The following is a 20,485-nucleotide window of genomic DNA, read 5'->3' as shown; positions in this document are numbered from 1 at the left end:
ACAGACATGAGTAACCCCAAACAGCCAGGCCACAGAGAAGCAGAAAACATCTGCAAACCAAATAAGGCAAAGAAAGGGTCAGAACCCCACAGTACTGTAGTAATACTGCTCAAAACATTTATCCTCCGTCCTAGCATAGGCATCACCTCCAAGGAGTAAAAGACGCAAATATCTGACATTTGTGTTTCTATGTCTGTGATTTAACTGAGTTCCTGGTTTAATTTTTGACCCACAGCCTTAACCAACTTAATCAAGAAGAAATATGGAGCCACAAGTCCTGCATCCACTAATGCTATTTACAAAAAAGACTTTTAAGAAGTCAATGTAGACTATCCCCACGGCCACACTGCCCTCCCCCCTGCAGAAAAACACTCAAGAGAAATGTCTTTCTTAAAAGAATTTGTGGCGATTGCCCCAACAGCCTTTAGTAATCAACTCCAATGTTAAACAGTGATTAATCATGAAGTACTTTTCTGTATAGTTTAAATACATACAAGGGAAATGACAAAATGGCCTAAACATCTCGTCCTTGAGAACATTTTTTGAAACTTTAAACCAAATTTCTCAGTGGTTTGATACCAGGACGTAAAAGTCATCTGACTTCACTACCCACTGGAATAAACAGGTCTTTGCTAAGCACCAATTACAGAGAACAGAGGCCACCTCTTCTACACCCCACTCCCACCGGGTTCACTGATGTGAAACTTAAAGCCGTTCTGATCAGTAAGCTTCCAAGAGTTCCGTCCTGGGCTGATTCTATCACAAAAAGTTCCCCTAAGTGAAACCTGAATTTTTGCTGAAAATCTTCCAAAGTAACCCAATAAGAAGCAAGTTCCTTTCCATACCTAGAATCAGCACACATGACTGGGCCACAGATCTCTCTACCAAAGGCCAGAAGGTCACATCTCACCCTAGTAGCAGATAAAAATCTAAGGAGCAAACTCTGCAAAAAGACGCAGTTCCAAGATTTTTTTTCTTAAGAAACAAGCGTAAGGCTCGAGTCTCTCCAACAAGAAAACTACTTGCACATAAGTCTTTTTTTTTTTTTTTTTAATATTAGCAACAGCAGCAGGCCTCTTAGGTCAGCATGTACCTGGCAAATGTTTACTTCGATAGACCACTGCCTGAGCGAACTGCTTCAAAGCCTACTTCACTATTTCCATAACTCACTTCAGTACTTTTCCAGAACACAGGCCCTTTGCAAAGTGTAAAAGGGGTTTCAAGTGGTTCCTCTTCCCTGGCCTGAGTGTTCCTGACTCAGGATTGCTTCACAGCCCTCTCTGGCAGGATGTGAGAAATGCTGCAGGCACAGAATCCCAGCAGGGCTGATTCACTCCCGTCAAGTCACCTCGCAGCTAGGATTACTTAAGGAAAAGACCCCTCCGGACCCAAACAGTGTCTCTCGCGAAGACTCTCCAACACACACACCCCGGGGCCCAAAGCAACGCACGAACTCATCCCCCCGCCCCGGGTGTGCACACACAGCCCCTTCGCTTCACCGTACGAGGCCGGAGGTCGGAGGCCGGGCTCGCCCCCCTCAGCCCCGGGCCGGCCCGACCGACTTCGGGAGGGGTCCCCCACCCCGGGAAGGCCGGCGGCGAGGCGGGACTGCGGGGGCCGGGCGGGCCCGCGCGCGGGGATACGGAGAGCTCACCGCGACGCCGGGAGCGCGGAATGAGGGTCGGGGCCGGGCACGCCCTCAGCCCCACCGCTCTCTCACCTCCTGCGCCGGCGGTCCCGGTTCCTGCCGAGTCGGTCGGACAGGCGCCCCAGGAGAGCGGCCAGCCCAGGGCGGCCAGGCAGGAGGCCCAGCAGCCGCCTCCAGAACACCGGCCCCGCCGCCACCGCCGCCGTAGCCGCCGCCGCCATGGAGACTCGCCGCTTCCGCTTCCGGCGCGCGAGAACTTTATTGACAACCGCGCGCGCGGACACGGGCGGCGCGCGGGAGCCTGGAGGGGAGGCGGACCCACCCAGCAGCCTCAGTTTCCCGCCAGGGGGACGCAGGTGTGCTGCACGCAGGGACCAGGCCGTGGAGGAGTAGGGCGCGGGCACCAGCATCCCCTGACTCGGTCTTGATACCGGATGGGGGTGGAGAGTGAGGGGCATCACCTGTCAGACCCCACGACCAAGTTCAGCCTGGACCTGACAGGCCGAGCCCCTGCTCCAAGGTGTTAGCTAAGATGTACAGAAGTGGGTGACCGTTGACTCACCCGGGCGCACTGAGAACGGAAAATCCCCACCAGACCCAGGCGGGACCATCTTTCACCTTGTCAGCCCTGGGCCTGCAGCTCCAGGGCACAGAGCAGCTCACCCAGTCTAGATGCTGTAAAGACCCCTCCAACCTCCCCATGCGCCCAAATGCATACACACGCTGTAACCCGCCCCTGGGAACTACGGCTCCATGGCCAAAGAGGCTGAAGGAGCTCATCCCTACAGCCAAGAGCACTTTTTTGTAGCTGATTTTAAAAAGGTAACGGATGACTCTCATCTGTATCATGTGGTTCCTTGGCAGGATCCACAGACGCTGGGACTTGGAAACTGGAAAAGCTGTAGGAGATAATCATATCCTACTTATGGTGGTGAGGGGAGGTGTTGTGTGGTTAAAAGGATATGGACACACAGGATACAAAACATTCCGAATTCTGCTTTCAACAAATTACCCGAGGAAATGAATTATACGTTCCCTACAAGAATGTTCATCTCGGGCTTCCCTGGGGGAGCAGTCGTTGAGAGTCCTCCTGCCGATGCAGGGGACGCGGGTTCGTGCCCCGGTCCGGGAAGATCCCACATGCCGCGGAGCGGCTGGGCCCGTGAGCCATGGCCGCCGAGCCTGTGCATCCGGAGCCTGTGCTCCGCAACGGGAGAGGCCACAACAGTGAGAGGCCCGCATAACACACACACAAAAAAAGAATGGTTAATGAAATTAAGAGTAAAATCTAGATTTCAAAGAGCACTATAGAGCTTATCCCATTTTGTTAAAAATTTGAGAGTGTGGGTACAGACAGACTGAAACTAAATACACCAAAATGTTAACATTGCTTATTTGGTGCTATTTAAGAGTTTCCAAATTGTTTACAATCAGAGAGTACTTCAGATTTTAATTTTCCCTTTAAGTTCAGATAGCTTTACAAATACAGGGCGAAATTTGATTCAACTCTTCCAAGTGAGAAGTGGTGAATCATCAAATTGCCTAATTTCCAGGAACTAGAATGAAACTATCCCTTGCTTGGTTCCACTTTTGCACCATGCCTGGCACAGGGTAGTTGCAGGGTCAAGGTGCTGAATGGCTGCACCATGATGCTGGGCAACGAGTACCACGTGGACCACAGGAGCATCCTAACCGTCCTGAAAAGAGCTGGCAGCTTCTTTGCGCAATGTGATGCTTTGCTGGGAGAGGTATTGAGACAAACAGCCATAGTACCATCCCACTGGGAATTTCTGATCTAAAGTAAACTATAGTAGCACACAGAGATATTGACAGGACCGTAAGTTAAACTAAGGAGTATTTACGTTAAGTATAAACAGCAGACAATGACCCCAGTCCTTTCTGAGGCCACACACCGAGGGCCTCTGGCCTTCCTGGCTACTTTGAGACAGTCCGAGCTGCAAGCAGAGTGAGGCAACTGTGACTTTGCCCTACAACACACTCATTTAGAGTTGCAAAAATTTTAAATAATGGTCTTCAGGGATTGAGCAATATTTTAGACGGTTACATTTTTACATGATGACAGCACACAAGCACTGTTTCCTCCAAGAAGTCTCATCTGGACTAGTTAGGGAGAATAAGCAGAGGAGGTAAGTCATGCTAACACAGGTGGCCCAGAAAGTCTGCCTGGGAGCACCCCCAAGCTGCTTGGAGGACAGGCAGTCTGGGCAGACACGACGACAGCTGCTGGGAGTTCTCAAGTCACACCTTGATGACCCCAGACGAGAAAGCATCTGTCCTCTGAAACCCCTCGGTGGCTCGGAAGCCCATCCGCTGAGTCTCCCTCATCCTCCTGTTTGCACCCACTGCCTTCTCGTTAGCCTGCTTGCTTCTTCCCAAACAGGAGGTGCTAGGGTGAGAATGACAGGGTCGATGGACTGATGACGGAGATCATGTCTTCCCAAACGGAAAAGGAAACCCATTCAGGAAAAGGAGAGTTGACGTCAGGGAGTGGTGGGCTGCTGCCCCTGATAGCAGGGCTGCTCTCCCAGGCAGGAAACACCAGGAAGTCCTGAGCTAAGGGCCCGTGCCTCACTGTCTGTGATTCACTCCCTGGACCGAAAATCATGCCAGTGTAAGAGGAAAGCCCTTCCTTCCAGAACTTGCTTTGTGAGCGAGGGTCTCTCCCAAACACAGGGCTATTGCAAATCCAGGAAGGAGGGAGGAAGGGGCTGGCCAGCCCACCTCCTGCCTCGGTGATGAGAAACTCTCCTAGGTTAGTTTGACCTGGGGGCTGATGGGCTGCCTCTGAGGAGCGCACTCTTGTTTTGTAGGGAATGCAGCCTAGGTACTAAGGATGGCATGAAACCAGCCTTGGGGCCACAGCCTGCCTCCCGCTCCGTTCTCCTACTCCGTCACCGCCCCGCCTCACCAGCCTGGCCTTTTCACCACCCTTCAAACTCCCCACACACATTGCTGTCCTAGGATCTCTGTGTTAGCTGTTCTGTCTGCTTACAATGTCCTCCACCACTGCCCCCCACCCCCATCCTTCGGAGCTCTGTCTAAAGCTCTCCCTCGCCTAGAAAGGCCCGCCTGGCCCCATAACAGGATTGTATTTTCTCTCTATTAAGAACTGTGATCTAATCTTATTCATTGGTTGATTGCCGTGTCTTTTGTCTTCCTGCGCCACCCCCCCCCGCCCCCAAATCTGAGGCCTTAGAGCACTGAGGCACGAGCACCCAGAAGAGGACCTGGCACCAGAAGCCGACTCATTCATGCTGGTTTGATAAATGCATGCATGGCGGGAGGTGTGAGCTCTGAAGCCTCCCGGCTGCAGGAGGGAACCAGCCAGCTTGTGCTTTTCCGCCAAGGGTGGGGCGATGGTGGCTTGGCCTCCTGGGATTTTACTGACCTGCTGCCACAGATCACTTTGCAAATGTGGCAGCTCACAGAGCCCTCGGTCTCCCCTCAGGCCACCAGCCCTTTTCCTGCCTTCATTCTCCCTGGGATATGCTCTCCCCACTGAGCTGTTACCCTGATCTTTTCCAGCCCTTGATACTCTTCCCCCCCAAAACTAAGACCTGACCCCAGTCCTCCCTGGCATGAGACAGGCGTCTGTTCCCCCAGAGCAGAGATTGTCAAATATTTTCTTAAAGGGATCAGTGGTAAATATTTCACACGTTGGGGGCCAGTCTCAGTCTCAAGTCTGGTGCAAAAGCCACAAGCAGTAGAAATGAGTGTGGTTGTATTTTCAATAAAACTTTATTTACAAAAGCATCCTGCCAGCCCTGCACCATAGTTTGCCAACGTCTGTTTCAGAAAATGGCTTTTCCCTGGGCTGCAGCAGTGGACCTGGCATGGGCCCCACCGGGCTTGTATGGCCCTAAAACAGGGAGAGATGAGGTCTTCTGGCACCAGGGACCTGAGGAAGTTGGAGTTGCGGGTTGTGAAGAACAACTTGTCCAAACACTGAGTTCAAACCAGCAACCTTGCTGGTAGGGGTGGAGAAGCGGTCAAGGTTCTTGCATTTGTCATTTAAACTTTTCAGTGTCAAAAATCTTGTCATCTGCAAAACAAAATACCTATTGCTCAATGGCTCTCTTGCCACAAAGAGGCCCAGGATAATCTGGCATTTCATCAGCAAGAAGTCAGAGCCCAGATTTCTGGAAATGCCTCCTGGGCAGAGCAAGCCAGTTCGCTTCTCTGTCCCGGTGAGAAATAAATGCAGCTCTCAGCTTCAGGGGAATCTCAGCCTCTTGTGGTGTGGCAGGCAGCCAGCACCACCCCAACCAGGAGCTGCAGGCCTCCTCGTGATCCAGCAGCCCAGCCCTTGGGGAGACACTGCGGCCCGTGGCCAGTTATGTCCCAGGGAATCCCAGGCTCCCCAGGAGCCACATGGGTGGTGGAGGTGAGCTGCTGGGGGGGCTTCCTGGCAAAACCCCACCCTGCCCCACCTTCCTCTGCTTCTCCCTGCCCAGCCCTCATGGTGCTTTGAAGCAAGAGGCTAGGTGTGCCCCAGGACTGGTACCAGAGTCTCCAGCAGGACAAGTCTCCTTGTTGAGATGAGGCCAAATCAGACCAGGCCCCAGCAGGTGGGAGAAGAGGCTCCGGACTCCCAGGCTCAGGCTTGATTTATTTCCAGTCTCCTGGAAGTTAGGAAAGAGACTCAAAGGAAATCCCCCAAAGTCAATCATCCTCCTTACGCCTTAGCCTAGAGAGGTGGGAAGACAGAAGCCAGGTAGAGTTGCCACATCTATGCCTGCAGCTCCTGGCAGGAAGGGGAGTGGGGGGAGGGCAGTCATCCTGGGTGGTGGGCTATGCTGAGCTGGAGAGCCCAGGTCCCATCTAGAGGGCCCACCAGACCTGCCAGATTGTTCCCCAAAAGCCCCCAATTCAAATATGGATGTGAAATTGCCAGATTTTTAAATGTTGTCTCAAAAATGTTAAATTCTGTACAGGTCAACCACTGCATCTGTGGGTTTCCTTCAGCCTGTAGCTCACTACTTCACAGGCATCTTTTGATCTGTAAAAAAAAAAAAAAAAAAAAATGCCCCAGATACCACAGGAGGAAGGGTAACTGTAGAAGGTCACAGTTCATCTGTACCTTTTGCCTTTTGAATGTTGAACCATGAGGCTGTCCTGCCTGTTCGTGAAACATCTTTTCGCTTTCCAAAGTTCCGGAAGTTAGAGGTTGTGCCTGACCCACCTCCCACAGTAGAATGGAGTCGAATATTCCATCTTCTCTGCGCGTAGCTGCCTCAGGTTGAGCTCGGAAGCTGGGGACTAAGGCCTTTAGTGGGTGGGAGGGAGAGTGACAAATGAGACAGAAGTGGACAGTGGGAAAGATGCTTGGTGGCAGAGCCCAGGCGCCCTGATGCTGGCGGCGCACCTGTCGCGGACTCTGCTTGCTCCTAGCGCCTACAAGCTGGGAGACGTGGGGCGGTGACCTCTCCAGACCTCGGCTTCCCATCACTCTGCACGTGTCCCTTCCTCAGGGGTTCCCTTCAGATGTGCCCCCCTATAGACTGGGTGTCCCCATAATATGCTCACAGCCCCTGTGACTTCTCCTGCACAGTACTTAGCACAGTCGAAATTGATTAATCATGACATCAATTGTGGGAGAACCTTGTACTTCTGGAGAGAGCCTGAGCTCCATGAGGGCCCAGAGCGATAAATTCCAAGCACGCAGACCAATCTCTGACACATAGCAGGTGCTCAAAAGTTACCTCTTAAAGAAATGAATGAATGGGGACTTTCCTGGCAGTCCAGTATTTAAGACTCCACGTTTTCAATGCTGGGACACGGGTTCGATCCCTGGTCAGGCAACTAAGATCCCCCATGTCGTGGGGCACTGTCAAAAAAAAAAAAAAAAAAGGAATGAGCAAATGAATGGTTTTGTAAAGTAAGTCTTGCAGGAGCAAGAAGCGACTCTGAGTAGGTCCACTTACCCCCGAAATCTGGACTTCCAGCAGCATTTTGTTTATAATTATCGGGGTCTTATGAAATCCTGGACGGGGGGCAGTTCACGTACCCAGGTGAAGACACTCTGAACTCCACTCATGTGAGGCCAGGTGAGTGCAGCAAGGTGGAAAGCAAGGGACTCGGAGAGCCAGCCCCCAATGTCATACCTTAGAATCTCACCTCTGTCCCTGCTGGAGACTCCCACCTCCCACTCCTTCTGAGCCACTTCTCTGCCATCCCGGCTGGTTCCGGACCTTGGGAGCCTGAGAGAGGATACATCACATCCCTTTGAACTTGTCCAAGAATCAGTGCGTGCCAATGTGTGCTTCAAATTCAGAGGAGCCAGGGACCTTCCTAGGGGTGTCACACCCCTCGATGGGGGACTCAGGAGGTTTTCGTGGCAACCCTGCCACTGCAGGGAGCCTGAGTGCAGGCCCAGGAGGTCAGTTCAGATGCTGCGTGCACGCCCGGGGAGAGAGGGTAAGCAGCACCTGACCCAAAAGCCTGGTAGGTCGAGGGCTGCCCACCGCTGTGCTCCAGCAGCCAGCCCAGCTGGCTACTGTAGGGCAAGCCGGACCCCTGCATCCACCTGGTCTCCCACGCATCCTGGCTCTCCAAGGGCATCTGGAGCCCAGGAGCCTGCCTCCATCCTCACCCCCCTGCCGGCTCTCCCTCTCGGGGCACTGCCACTTCAGCTCCAGGCGCCGGTCCAGGCTTCATTTGCATTACAGCCCAGATGGTTCACCACAGCCTCGCTTCCCAGAACTGCCCGCTACCCCGGTGTCTGTTCCCGGGCGCAGGAAAGGGCACGCACGGGTGCGTGCACAGTAGCCGCTTCAGAGCAAACAGAGACTATTCCCATCCCAGCTCGGGACAGAGCAGGGCTGGTTGGTTTGGGGTCTGGGGAGATAACTGGCGAGATGCTAGCGCCCCTCCTTTTCTACCCCCGACTCCGAACTTGGAACAGATGTGGATTCTTCTCCGAGCCGGTGGAAGAAACTTCTCTCCCCTCCCAGATACCCCCCACACACTTGGTACTCTCCAGGCCCTCCTAGAGTCACCCTCCCACCCCCTACCCCCTCTGTGGGTGCAGGACTGGGGCCCCCCGGGCAGGGGTCTGAGCTGAGACCCAGCCCGAGTGCCAGAAGGGAGAGGAATCTGAGAAGGCAGGGTGGGTAAGTGGGTGGGTTGGTAAAGTGTTTTCTTTCCCTCCCTCGGCACTTTTTCTGGGAAATGCCAGAGGCCAGCTGGGCCTGGAATGTCAGAAGGAACTCCACTGCTCACAGACATCTGAGCCATAAACCTTTTCATTAGCTCTGCCGCCCCTCCCGGCAGAAACAAAGGCCTGCAAACTGGAATGGCGCTTCCGGCTGCGGGCCATTGTCCAGGTCTCCCCCGCCCGCCCCTCAGGATTGTCTAAAGCAGGAAAGAGAGAGGTCGGGGTCAGCCTGGTATGCGACCCTCGGACCTTTCCTCCTGCACAGGAAAGGTCATCCCTGCCATTGCCCTGCGGCCAGCAGGGCCGGCTCCCGCCATCAGTCCCGGTGGGCAGGGGCTTCAACTAAGAGGGGCTAAGTTGCCCAAGGAAGCCCAGCCCTGGGAGAGACTCACTGGGGGGCGAGGGGCAGGGCCTCCAAGAGGTCAGGTGAGACACTCCCCCCATCTTCTCCAAATTGTCCAAGAGAAAGGGGGGCAGGAGAGGAGAGACCTCATTGCCTCCTGCCTATTTCCTGTAACCATCAACATTAGCCTAGAAGCTCCAGAGGGAAGGAACCAGTCTTTTCCCCACCATTGTATCCCCAGGCTTCCCCAACTAACTGGCATGTAGTAGAAGCAGAATCAACGTGGGATAAGGAATATCAGGCCACCGGGCAGTTGAACCCAGGGTGCCTCCTTGCGCTGTAGAAAGCCCACTAGTCTTGAGACACAGGGAGGCCTGGGGCTTGGTATTGAGCAACTCCTGTGGTCTGAGGCCAGTCTCCTAACCCATCTGGCTGCAAAGGCAGCCACCAAACAGAACAATGGCAACGTTAGTGCCCACGCCCAGGCTGGCCCCCGGAGGATACGGAGATCATGTGTGCAAGGATGGGACCTCGTGTTCACCGAGACGTGCCAGAGCTTCCTGTGACCACCCCACAGGCACCAGCATTCCCATCTAAGAGGCTTGGGCAAGAGTTCATCCTCTGTCACACACCATGAGTAAGTGAAGCCCCATGGGCAGCTGAAACCGCTGTGTACTTCCCCTCCATCATGAATGAATATCTTTATTATCTTTATGACCAAGCACCTTTGCCTGGAAATGGGATTCTGACTTCATAAGAAATGCTGCAAAGGGAGAGATTCTGAAAAGGCAGGAGGCTCCGAAATCCCTTAACCAGGGAAACAGCATGGAGGGGCAGAGAGGCCAGACCTGGATAATGGTTTCTCACCACTACCCATCCCCAGCAGACAGGGAAAGTGCCTTCGGTCAAGTCTGCCCTGGTCTGGGCATCTCTCTTGCCTGGAAGAAGGAGTCTGCGAGTGTGCCCTGTATTGTCTCGATCTCTCCTCCCTGACTTTTCCAGCAAAGTTTGAGTCTTCACTCCCTTTGTCTTCTGATGAGCAGGCCTAATAGTCTCCACCAACCACACAGGGGCTTCTATACCCTCCTTCCCAGCTGAACAGCCGCTCCTGAGCCCTTCAGGAAAAGACCAAAAGCTACTCTAGAAGAAAGCAGTCAGTAGTATCTAAAAATGATGGAAAACAGAAGGCGACACAATCCCTTATTTAAAGAGCCATTGGGCACTTTCTACGTACCAGTTTCTAGGCTTCCATAGGAAAAAAATAATCAACTATAGTCCTTTTCCTCTAGGTTAACAGGGGATGAGTAGGGCACGTGTTTCAGCATAGAAGGAGCTACCCTGGAAGTTTACACTGATCTCCGCCAAATCTTGGAGGAAAAGTAGAAATCAGCCAAGGTGTGGAAGGTAGTTCCACCCAGAGGGAAGCAGCCATGCAGAGACCCAGGCCTGGGGAACGTTCTGGACACAGCCTGGAGCTCCATGTAGCTGGAGCTGGAGGTGTCAGTGGGGCAGAGGCAGCTGATGAAGCTGAGAGGGAGCAGAGAGCCTCAGACGAATACTCACCACAAAGGCAATGGGAACCCCCTGGAGATATTAGAAAGCCAAAGGGAAACTTGGTGACTGGCTGAATCGTTTGAAGACAAGCAGCTTTTTGGAATATCTCTTATATAGGAGATATATAGCTCTCCAAAACATAAAGCCATTTATAGCCATATGTATCGCCTAGTGGCCCAAGCTGCAGCAGCTCAGCCCTCCTCTCCTCCCTCTCCCCGAAGACCTTTCAAAATCATTATAGCTAACATAAACTGAGCATTTAATATGTGCAAGGCACCATCCTAAGCATTTTGCATGCATTGGCTCAGTCCTCACAACCACCTGATGAAGTAGGTACTATTATCAGCCTGTTTTACAAATAAGGAAACTGAGGCACAGCTGGGAAAGTCAGCGGCCCAAAGTCATACAGCTACTGGGTTGTGGAGCCTGGACAGCAGTTCAGTCTCCTGAGTCAGTATGCAGGGAGCCCTGCCCCTCTCCAGCAGGACAGCTTCTTTCAGGCCGCTGGGCATGCGTGATGACCCTGCCCCTCCTCTCTGCTCCTTAAATCATCCAGGCACTCTTGGGCCCACGCTATGCTCCCCGCCAGTCATGCAGCCTTTGCTGCTGGCCCTTGGCAGAGCCCAGGCTCACTTGGGTACTGTGCTGTTGATATTAGGACTTACCGATTTCAGAGGTATGAGTCCCTCCAACCAGACCGGGGAATCCCAAGCTCAGGGGCTGTTTCTTCCTCCTTATCTCTCCCGCCCTCACTTCTGACCCCCTCTCCCCCCAAGAATGAATGATCACAGTCTCATAGGATCATAATTACAACCACTTCTTTCTCATGACGCTCAACACTTGGGGGTCCCATGTCCCCTCACCTCCCCTGTATCCCTGCAGGATTCACCCAGCACTTCTGTGTTCCCAGCGCTTTGCCCCATGCCTCGCAAAGGTAGGCACTCAGTGAGGGTTTTTGGAATGGTTGAATGAATCTAACTTGTGTCAGAGCCTTATAATTTTTTTTTTTTTCGGTACGCGGGCCTCTCACTGCTGTGGCCTCTCCCGTTGCGGAGCACAGGCTCCGGACGCACAGGCTCAGCGGCCACGGCTCACAGGCCCAGCAGCTCCGCGGCACGTGGGATCTTCCCGCACCGGGGCACGAACCCGCGTCCCCTGCATCGGCAGGCGGACTCTCAACCGCTGCGCCACCAGGGAAGCCCCAGAGCCTTGTAATTTACAAAGCAGTTTCTCATCCATTAACTCAAGGGCTATTCCTTGTGAGCCTTCCTTGTCCTCCACGGGGCTCAGCACAGCAGTGGATGGTCATGGTGGCAGCCTCCTAAGCAATGGATGAGAAAAAGAATGAACTCCTGATTCTACAAAGAAGGAGAATCCATTTCATTAGCCCGCAAGTATCTGGAGGGCAAAGACTAGGTCTTATTCGTCATTATATGTCAATGCCCAGCACAATGTCTGGTACATAGAGTCCAATATTTGTGAAGTGTGTTGAATAAATCAATTTCCCCCTCTGCAGGAGTAACAAGACTTCCTCCTGACTACTGCTCTCCTAACAGAATCCAAAGGGGGAACTGCACTGAATTACTTCCATGTCTAGCATATTTTGATGTGCAGAATCTTTCCTTGTCTTTTTAATCTCAGATCTCTGATGGGAAAAGATTATTATTCCTACTTTATGGATGGCAAAGCTGAATTCCAGAGAGACTGGGTGTCCTGACCACATCTCACTTAGTCCCCTGACATCTGTGGGGGAGAGAAGTGATGGCACAGAGCGAAGACACAGCGGCAAGTTGGAGGCGCAGTGAGGTGCCTATCAGCTCCTAGAGAAGCAAAGGAGCCGTGTCTCCGAGTTCTAAACTCCCGAGGGTCTCTCCCTTCCTTTCTGAGTCCTTATATTCTGTGGCATGGCATCTGGGAAAAGGGCAGCGTCCAAAGCTCTCAGCCCCTGCGTCCTGAGAGATGACAATCTAAGTGCCACTTAAGCTAGTTCTCAGGTGTCTCCAGCACCCCACTGCCTGTTTGGGGACAGATGGCAAAATTTTCCATCCTTTGTAAAGCTGGCCCTGGTTAGCTCAGACCACCCACATCCACGCCGACGTGACCAAGAACAGATCCGCTGTTCACCTCAATCACCTCCTCTCCTCACCCCCGGGGAGAGATCGGGCCCCGACACTCAGAGGGGGCGCACATTCTAGGCTGTCCCGGGCTATCTGGAAGCGGGCTGAAGTGAAAACTGCTTTCCGGAAATCCTCCACTGCTAGACTTTTATTCCCAGGTCTAACTCCAGACTGTGATGTGAATTCTCCTCGGTCCCCCGAGAAGGTCCCTCCCGCCCCAGCTCCTGAGCCAGCCTCCCCACCGCCCCTTCGGGTTCCCGTTCCAGGGCTTGGGGGTGGGGGGGAGAGCAGCACCAAACTCCGCTCCAACTAGCAGACCCCAGGGCGCCCTCTAGCGGACGCGGGGCGCGGGGTGGGGCCATCGCTCGCCCTCGGGCCAGTCCCGCCGCGTTAAGAGCACCTGGCCGGACCCACACCTCACCTCGCAGGTTTGGAGACCCAGAAGTGCGAAAGCGGTTGTTGTTTGCGTTTGTGTTTTTTTGGTGGTGGGAGGCGGCACCCGTGTTGCATCGGCAAAGAACCTATCGGTGGGCCGATGGGCTGAGGCCGGACAGCAGCCACTCAGGCTGCGTCCCCTCCACCCTTAGGACTCCGGCTTCACCTCGGGGACATGCCCACAGGTGACTGTCGGGCGTCCCCACCCCCCAGGGCTCCCAGGTCCGGTCCCAGTTTCGCGGCCCGGCCTTGGGGTGTCCCCCGTTCCCCTGAGGCAGGCATGGGCCTCCTGGGGCCGCGATCGGGATCTCGGGCGGGCGCGGGAGGGCGAGGGGGTCTCCCCACGAGGTCCGAGAAAAGGGAAGGGGAGCCGGGAGCCTCTCCCGCTCGGTCTCCTGGAACTGCCCGCGCTCTGGGAGCGGCGCCCCCGCCTCTGCCAGAAACTGGCCTTCTTAGAAGGGAGGGGGAAAGTGTGAATGAGAAGTTGGGGGCGGAGCGCGCGCGGGGGAGGGGCCGCTGCCAGGAACGCGCCGCCGGGGCTGGCGCCTAGCCCGCCGGCCGCCCCGGCTGCCTCGCGTTGCGCTTTGTCTCTGCGCGCGTCTCTGCGGGTCTCTGGCCCTGCTCGCGGCCCGCCCTCGGTCGCCCGCGGCCCCTCCCTCCCATCCGCGCACAGCCTTTCATTGCTGCGAGTAGTGACTAAACATTACAAGAAGGCCGGCCGCGCAGTTCCAGGAATCGGGGGGCGGGGCGCCGCGGCCGCGTATATACCCGCGAGCGCGGCCTCAGCGCCGGCTCCGACTCGGACTCCCCGCGCCGCCGTCGCCGCCGCCGCCGCCGCCGCGACTCCGGCCCCGCACGCCGCCCGCCCGGCCCAGCTCCCGCCGCGATCCCTCGCCTAGCCCCCGCCCGACCAGCCCGGGGGCGCGCAGGGGGCAGGGCGGGCGTCCCGGCGAAGCCCGAGGGACGCGCGCGCGAGGGCCCTTTGTGGACTTCACGACCGCCAACATCTGGGCGCAGCGCGGGCCACCGCTGGCCACCGCGCCGCCGCCGCGCCTTGGGGACCGTAGGAGGGGCAGCCCCAAGGCCAGAGACTTCGGTTTGGGACCAGGTAGGAAGGAGGGGCGCGGCGTGGAGGGGGGGTCGGTTCACTAGTCCCGGGAGCTTTTCCCGGTTTCCCCTCCCCTTCCCGGGTCATTCCCGGCAGGGAGGGGACGAGATAGGGGGCAGAGCGGATGGAAGCCGGAGATCCCAGGTTCCCGGAATACCCAGGCTGGGGCCCTCGGGCTTCTCGTGTCCCCTCCCTACCCCCATGCCTCGGATTTCTTTCTCCGTCCCTGCCGCCCGGGGCCACCGGACTGAGCGGCGTCCAGAGCGTCCCGGGGGCCCTTCTCCCGCTCCCCACCCCGGCCACGCTCCTGGAGACCCAACTTCCGCGCCCGAGTTTCCCACTCGGCGCCTTCCCAGTGCGCGCTGGGGAAAGGGCTGCCTGGAGGCGGGGGCTGGGCGGGCTCCGTGGGGGTGTCTGGGTCGGAACGAGGGCCCAGGCGAGCGCCTCCGGGGCAGCTGGTGTCCCGGCCGCTCGGCGGAGGGAGGGGAGCCGGGGTGGGCCGGGCGCGCTGGAGGGTTCCGGGTACTAACGCGGCGCGCGCCTTCCTCCCCGCAGCTCCCCGGGATGCGGTAGCGGCCGCTGTGCGGAGGCCGCCGAGCAGCTGCAGCCGCCGCCGCGCAGATCCACGCTGGCTCCGTGCGCCATGGTCACCCACAGCAAGTTTCCCGCCGCCGGGATGAGCCGCCCCCTGGACACCAGCCTGCGCCTCAAGACCTTCAGCTCCAAGAGCGAGTACCAGCTGGTGGTGAACGCAGTGCGCAAGCTGCAGGAGAGCGGCTTCTACTGGAGCGCCGTGACGGGCGGCGAGGCGAACCTACTGCTCAGCGCCGAGCCCGCCGGCACCTTCCTCATACGCGACAGCTCGGATCAGCGCCACTTCTTCACGCTCAGCGTCAAGACGCAGTCGGGGACCAAGAACCTGCGCATCCAGTGCGAGGGGGGCAGCTTCTCGCTGCAGAGCGATCCTCGGAGCACGCAGCCAGTGCCCCGCTTTGACTGCGTGCTCAAGCTGGTGCATCACTACATGCCGCCCTCCGGCGCCCCCTCCTTCTCCTCGCCCCCAGCTGAACCCTCCTCCTCGCCCCCAACCGAACCCTCCTCCTCGCCCTCCTCCGAGGTGCCCGAGCAGCCGTCGGCCCAGCCGCTCCCGGGGAGCCCCCCCAGGAGAGCCTATTACATCTACTCGGGGGGCGAGAAGATCCCTCTGGTGTTGAGCCGGCCCCTCTCCTCCAACGTGGCCACTCTCCAACATCTCTGTCGGAAGACCGTTAACGGCCACCTGGACTCCTATGAGAAAGTCACCCAGCTGCCTGGGCCCATTCGGGAGTTCCTGGACCAGTACGATGCCCCCCTTTAGAGAGCAAAGGGCAGGGGTAGGGGCTAGGGGCCCGGGTCCCCTCTCCTCCATGGCACATGGCATAAGCACAAGAATCCAGCCGTGAGAGTCCTGCAGCTCTGGGTGAGCTAGGGGGCGGACAGGCCCCTCCCTCCGGTCCTCCCCCTGCAGAACTGGGCGGGCGGTACCTGGAATGTGTTTGAGGAGAGGGGGAGAGCCACCTGAGCGCCCCTCCCCCACGCCAGTTTCTCCGGAGGAGCCGGCGGGCCCAGGGGGACCACAGCAACGACCTCAGTGGATTCTCTCTCCTGTCCCGCTTTCTCGACCCCCCTGCGCTTCCAAACGGGGGACACTGCGGGCGTGCTGAACTGGTGAGAACTGCCGGGGAATCTTCGAACTTTCCAACGGAACTTGTTTGCTCTTTGATTTGGTTTTAAACAGAGCTTTAAATCTGAGCAGGTCGCGGGCCTGGAAAAGGGTGGATGAGAGAGAGGGCGCCTCAGGGGCCCAGGGCTACCGGCTGGCCAAGGAAATGGTCACCCCCATCGCCCAGCCCAGGTGAGGAGGGTGGCTGCCTGCTCCACCTCTGACACAGGGGAGAAGGGCAAGGGGTGGCCTGAAGGGGACCTTTCCGCTCCCCCTCTTCCTCCCCTTTCGGACAGCCACCAGAAACACAGGTCCTAGAGTGCATCTAATGCCAGAGAGCCCAGGGCCCTTCCCCTGTTTTAAGGGGGGAGTGGCATTTGGAAGAGGATGGACGGCTGGTCAATTCTTCTTTCCCCACCCATGCTATACCTTTCGGCACCTGGGGGATGGGGCTGGAGGAGATGGAGGAGATGAGCCACCTTTGAGCCCAGATCCTGGACAGAGAAGATGGGGGATTCTACTTTGTGCCTCCTGACTATATCTGGCTAGGAGATTTGCCTTAAATGCTCCCTGTCCCATGGATAGGGACTGGCACACAAGAAGCCACACACTCAGCCAATCCAGGCAGAGGCCAAGAGATTCTCAGAGGGGCGTACACCGGCCACACACCATTCGGCGGGGGAGGTCAGAGATGCATGGGGGGGGGGGGCAGAGATCCATGCCTTCCACCTGAGCGCAGGAAGAATGCCAGCCCAGTGGGTACTGGCTGGCCAGTGGTGCCTGGGCTCTGGCCAGAGCAGAGCCACCAAGCTCCCCAGCTCCCCAGACCCTGCACAGCCCTCCCTCCTCACCCTGGGGGACTGGCACAGGCAGGAAGTCATCGAGAGGCCCTGCCACCCAGCTGCTCCCGCTCTGCAATAGCACTGATCAGTGAAAACTTACAGTAATGTAGCGGGGATGGAATTACCTGGAACTGTTCTTTTTTGGGGAAAACTAAACACAAAGTTTTCTGTGTCAGGTATTGGGCTGGGTGGGGCAGCTGTGTGTTGGGGTGTTTTTTTGTTTTTTTTTCCTGTTATTTTGTTTGGGTTTCGTTTTTGTTTTTTAATAATGTTTACAATCTGCCTCGATCACTCTGTCTTTTAGAGACTCCACCTCCAGCCCTCCCCTCCCCCACCCAGGCCTTCGAGGCTGACAGGAGATGCTTGAAGAACTTACCAAATACCAACAACCCAAGTCAGACTTTGCACATTTATATTTATATTCAAAACAGAGACATTTCAGTAATTTATAATAAAGAGCACTATTTTTTAATGAACAACCTGACTTGAGCCTTTCTCCCCCGCCCCTTCTGCCTTACTTGCTCTTTCACCCACACCTACGCCCTACATCAGAGGGCGGCGGCTCTACCGCCTTGCTGCCCTGGCGCTCCCTGTGATGGAATCAAACTCGGCTTCACGTCACTCACAAGCTAAGGCAGCCACCTAGACTGTACCGAGAGGGGTAATTCCTGCTAGTCTGATTCAGATCTGACCAGAATATGCAAAGCAAGTTCGAAGGAAGCGCTTCAAAGGGCTTGCAGGGAGTATGAACTGAGCTGTGGTCAAAGCTTTTAGAGGCTTCAAGCTATTAGAGGCGCTGGGCTCCTCGTCAGGGAGGTGTTCCGAGAGAGCCCAGACTATGGGGTCCTGGAGGCGACCCGTGACCTCAGCACAGCCGGGTCCATGGGAGGTGGGGGGAGGGGGAGTCCCGATGCAAACCCTGCACTAAGTGGGGCCCTCCCCAGGGGTAGGAGCCCCAGCCTGAGAAGTGGATGGGGCCACATACCTCCCAATAAGAGCAGCCATCTATTCACCTATTTTCAGCCACTCGCACCCTCTGGGCACTCAGAGACCACCTGGGTCGGTGGTCACCTTCCCAGCCACCCCCAGGAGGCTGGTGTTATCACCGCATATTCTCAGGCCCAGCTGTGTGCTCCATGGGAGCGGGGACTTGGACGGGTCACTTCTGATGCCTAGAACGGTGCTCGGTAAATATTTGTTGGCTGACTGGGGCCAGCATCTCAGGTTCACGGAGGTTAGGCAACCTGCCCGAGGACACACCTCTTGGGAATGTGGGAAAGACACAGGTTAGGAATCCGGGAGCCTTTGATTTTTCCAAAGCCCAGGAACTCTCTCTGCCTCCCTTAAGTAAGCACAAAGAATATGCCCGGGGTTGCCCCTAGGTGGGTCCCCCCTGCAAAGTCAAGAGGTTGGTAACCGCCCCCCACCCCCACCCCCACACTCAGCACTAGGGTTCTGCTAAAAAGGCAAACTAAAAGTGCTGCTCTGTGACATTTTCCTTCCATGCTTCTTCTCCCCCAAGGCCCCAAGCCTGACAGCTGGATCAGTGTTCTCCCCAAGTCAGGGGCCCCATCCCCTCCTCTGCCTCGGATGCCTGAAACAAATGCCACAGCCCTCTTCCTGGCCCCCGATAAGCTGCTCAGGAATCAGTGTCCAAAAGGCAACTGAGAGTAAATAAACAAAGTCGTTTTTCTTTCCCATTTCCTGGACTTTTGGGGAAAATAACCTAAAGTGACGAGAAAGGGCGAGGCCAGGCATGGGACCACTGAGTAGACAGAGCACGTTAGGAAGCACACCAGAGAGACTACCACCTCTGGAACTGGGAATGTAGACCCAGGCAAGGTCACCTTCCCAGAGCACAAGGTCAGGTGAGGGGACCCAGTAGGGCCTGGCTCCCCAGCGCCTCGCAGGAGGACGAGAGCCCGGGAGACTTTTGGTAGGCTCTTCCCCACCCCACCATCTGCTGGCCTGACAGCCTCGATGGAACCTTGGAACCCAGAGCACACGAAGGCCCCGTCCGAGGCCCAGAAGGCAGCTGTTTAGCCAGGATGTCCAGAGTTTAGAGGGTGCTAACGGAAGGGGCTGCAGGGGGGAAGTGGCTCTCCCTACCCCTTGGAGGTGGAACTCAGAGGCAGAAGACCCCTGACTCCTTTCCCTCGCTGCCCACCCCACCCTTCTTCCTTCCCATAGGTCTCTCCATTTTCAGACCACAGACCGGACCAACCTTCTGGTTTGCAGACAAGTCAAAGTGACTCCCAGAGAAGGAAAGCAACTTACTGGACTTCACACAGCCAGCTAACGGCAACATCAGGACAAGAATCTCTCAGACTGGTCTGCTCACCAGCACTTCTCCCTGTTTTCCCTCCTCATAGCAACCCGTGTTGCAGAAGTCTTTCTGTACTTCTCAGTCCTTTCAGAGGCAGACACCGCTCCTCCAGAGGACTTTGTGGGCAACCCTCTGTCCTGGCCGCCAGAGGAGGGGTGCACCTGGTTCCCAGACTTGCTAAGAAGCATCCTGCAGGGCATAGGGAAAATTCTTTGCGGCTTGAGCCTCAAAGGGGGTTAAGCACAGGGGGTTAAGCCCAGCTGGGGGTCCCTGGCCAACAGAAAGGGAGGAGATGGAGCTCCCCAGACCGTGGGCCCTATTACCGTGCTTCAAGCGCTGTAGGAATCCACCCCCAAGAGGTCCTTATCCTCTCCCCGGTGGTGCTGTCTTTGGGCAGGCCTCCTGATGAGTTAGAGCCAGGAACGGGAACTCTGAGGCTTGCTCTGGGGGAGGGAAGGAAGGAGGCCACAGACAGGGGAGCTGGAGATGGAAAGTAAGCGGGCACGTGTGTCCTAGTCTAAGGATGTTTGGGAGGGGGCACCGCCGGAGTACCAGGCAGAGAGAGAGAGAGAGGGCAGAGTCAGATAGCCACAGAGGGAGTCTAAGCAGAGACAGAAGCCTGCGGGGTGGGGGACAATGTGCACAGGGGCGGACCGGGAAGACCGAGGCCGAGGTGGGAAGAACCCGGTCCCGGGCGCACCTTCCCGCGCCGCGTCCCGCCCCCTCCGGATCCGGCGGCCACCGGGCGAGCGGGCAGGCGGGCGCGTCGTTCTGGAGGCCTGCCTCTGCCAGGAAGAGTCACCTCCCGGACACCGCGGGAGCCCTGACGGAGCTATGCGAAGAATGTACGCGCGGAGCCTGGCGGGTGGCATCTCCCGGGCCCGCGCCGCCGCCGCCGCCGCCGCCGCCGCCGCAGCTGCCCAGCCGAGTGAGCGCGGAGGACAGCCCACGCCCCCGACACGCCCCCGACACGCCCCCGCCGCCCGCGGAGCGGTCGCCGTGGCAACGGAATTACAGGCGCAGAGTGCTGTTTATTCTCAGACCAGTGCCAGGAAATTCGGCCGGGAGGCTGCCAGGCGCACCTCCCTGGGGTGGGGGGCGGGAGAGGGAGGAGAGAGGATGGACCGGCGCGCCCGGGGCTCCTGGAAGGAGAGAGGGAGGGAGGGAGGGAGGCAGTCCTTCGTCCCTGGGGGTCACTGACCCCTCCGAGGGGAGGCTGCTCAGAAAACCCTG

At 56.8% G+C, this 20,485-nt stretch overlaps 2 protein-coding genes and 1 long non-coding RNA gene across 7 annotated transcripts in view; 1 reads left to right on the top strand and 2 right to left on the bottom strand.

Annotated features, from left to right (window-relative positions):
- Positions 1–1,875, bottom strand: part of PGS1 (phosphatidylglycerophosphate synthase 1) — a 44,527-nt gene extending 42,652 nt beyond the window's left edge. For all 5 annotated transcript variants that reach the window (XR_004035431.2, XM_030837863.2, XM_030837862.2 and 2 more), the window contains exon 1: positions 1,721–1,875. Coding sequence is in view for 4 of the 5 variants with exons in the window: in XM_030837863.2 (XP_030693723.1) it covers positions 1,721–1,869 (149 nt within the window). In the remaining variant the exon portion in view is untranslated. The remainder of the gene's footprint in view (positions 1–1,720) is intronic.
- A 3,569-nt stretch (positions 1,876–5,444) lies between these two features.
- On the bottom strand, positions 5,445–7,520 carry LOC132594254 (uncharacterized). The gene is made up of 4 exons (XR_009560452.1): positions 7,372–7,520; positions 6,750–6,935; positions 6,174–6,291; positions 5,445–5,711 (listed from the first exon to the last, which is right to left on the bottom strand). It is a non-coding gene; the product is annotated as an uncharacterized lncRNA (long non-coding RNA).
- Positions 7,521–14,244: 6,724 nt separating this feature from the next.
- SOCS3 (suppressor of cytokine signaling 3) lies at positions 14,245–16,716 on the top strand. The gene is made up of 2 exons (XM_030837861.2): positions 14,245–14,382; positions 14,938–16,716. Exon 2 carries the CDS (start codon positions 15,026–15,028, stop codon positions 15,737–15,739), a length of 714 nt encoding a protein of 237 aa, XP_030693721.1. The 5' UTR covers positions 14,245–14,382; positions 14,938–15,025; the 3' UTR covers positions 15,740–16,716.
- The last annotated feature ends 3,769 nt before the right edge of the window (positions 16,717–20,485 follow it).

The sequence above is a fragment of the Globicephala melas genome, chromosome 20 (assembly GCF_963455315.2).
Source record: "Globicephala melas chromosome 20, mGloMel1.2, whole genome shotgun sequence".
In the NCBI taxonomy this organism is placed as follows: Eukaryota; Metazoa; Chordata; class Mammalia; order Artiodactyla; family Delphinidae; genus Globicephala; species Globicephala melas.
The sequence above is the reverse complement of the archived record's forward strand: the minus strand, read 5'-3'. Positions and strand labels throughout refer to the sequence as shown.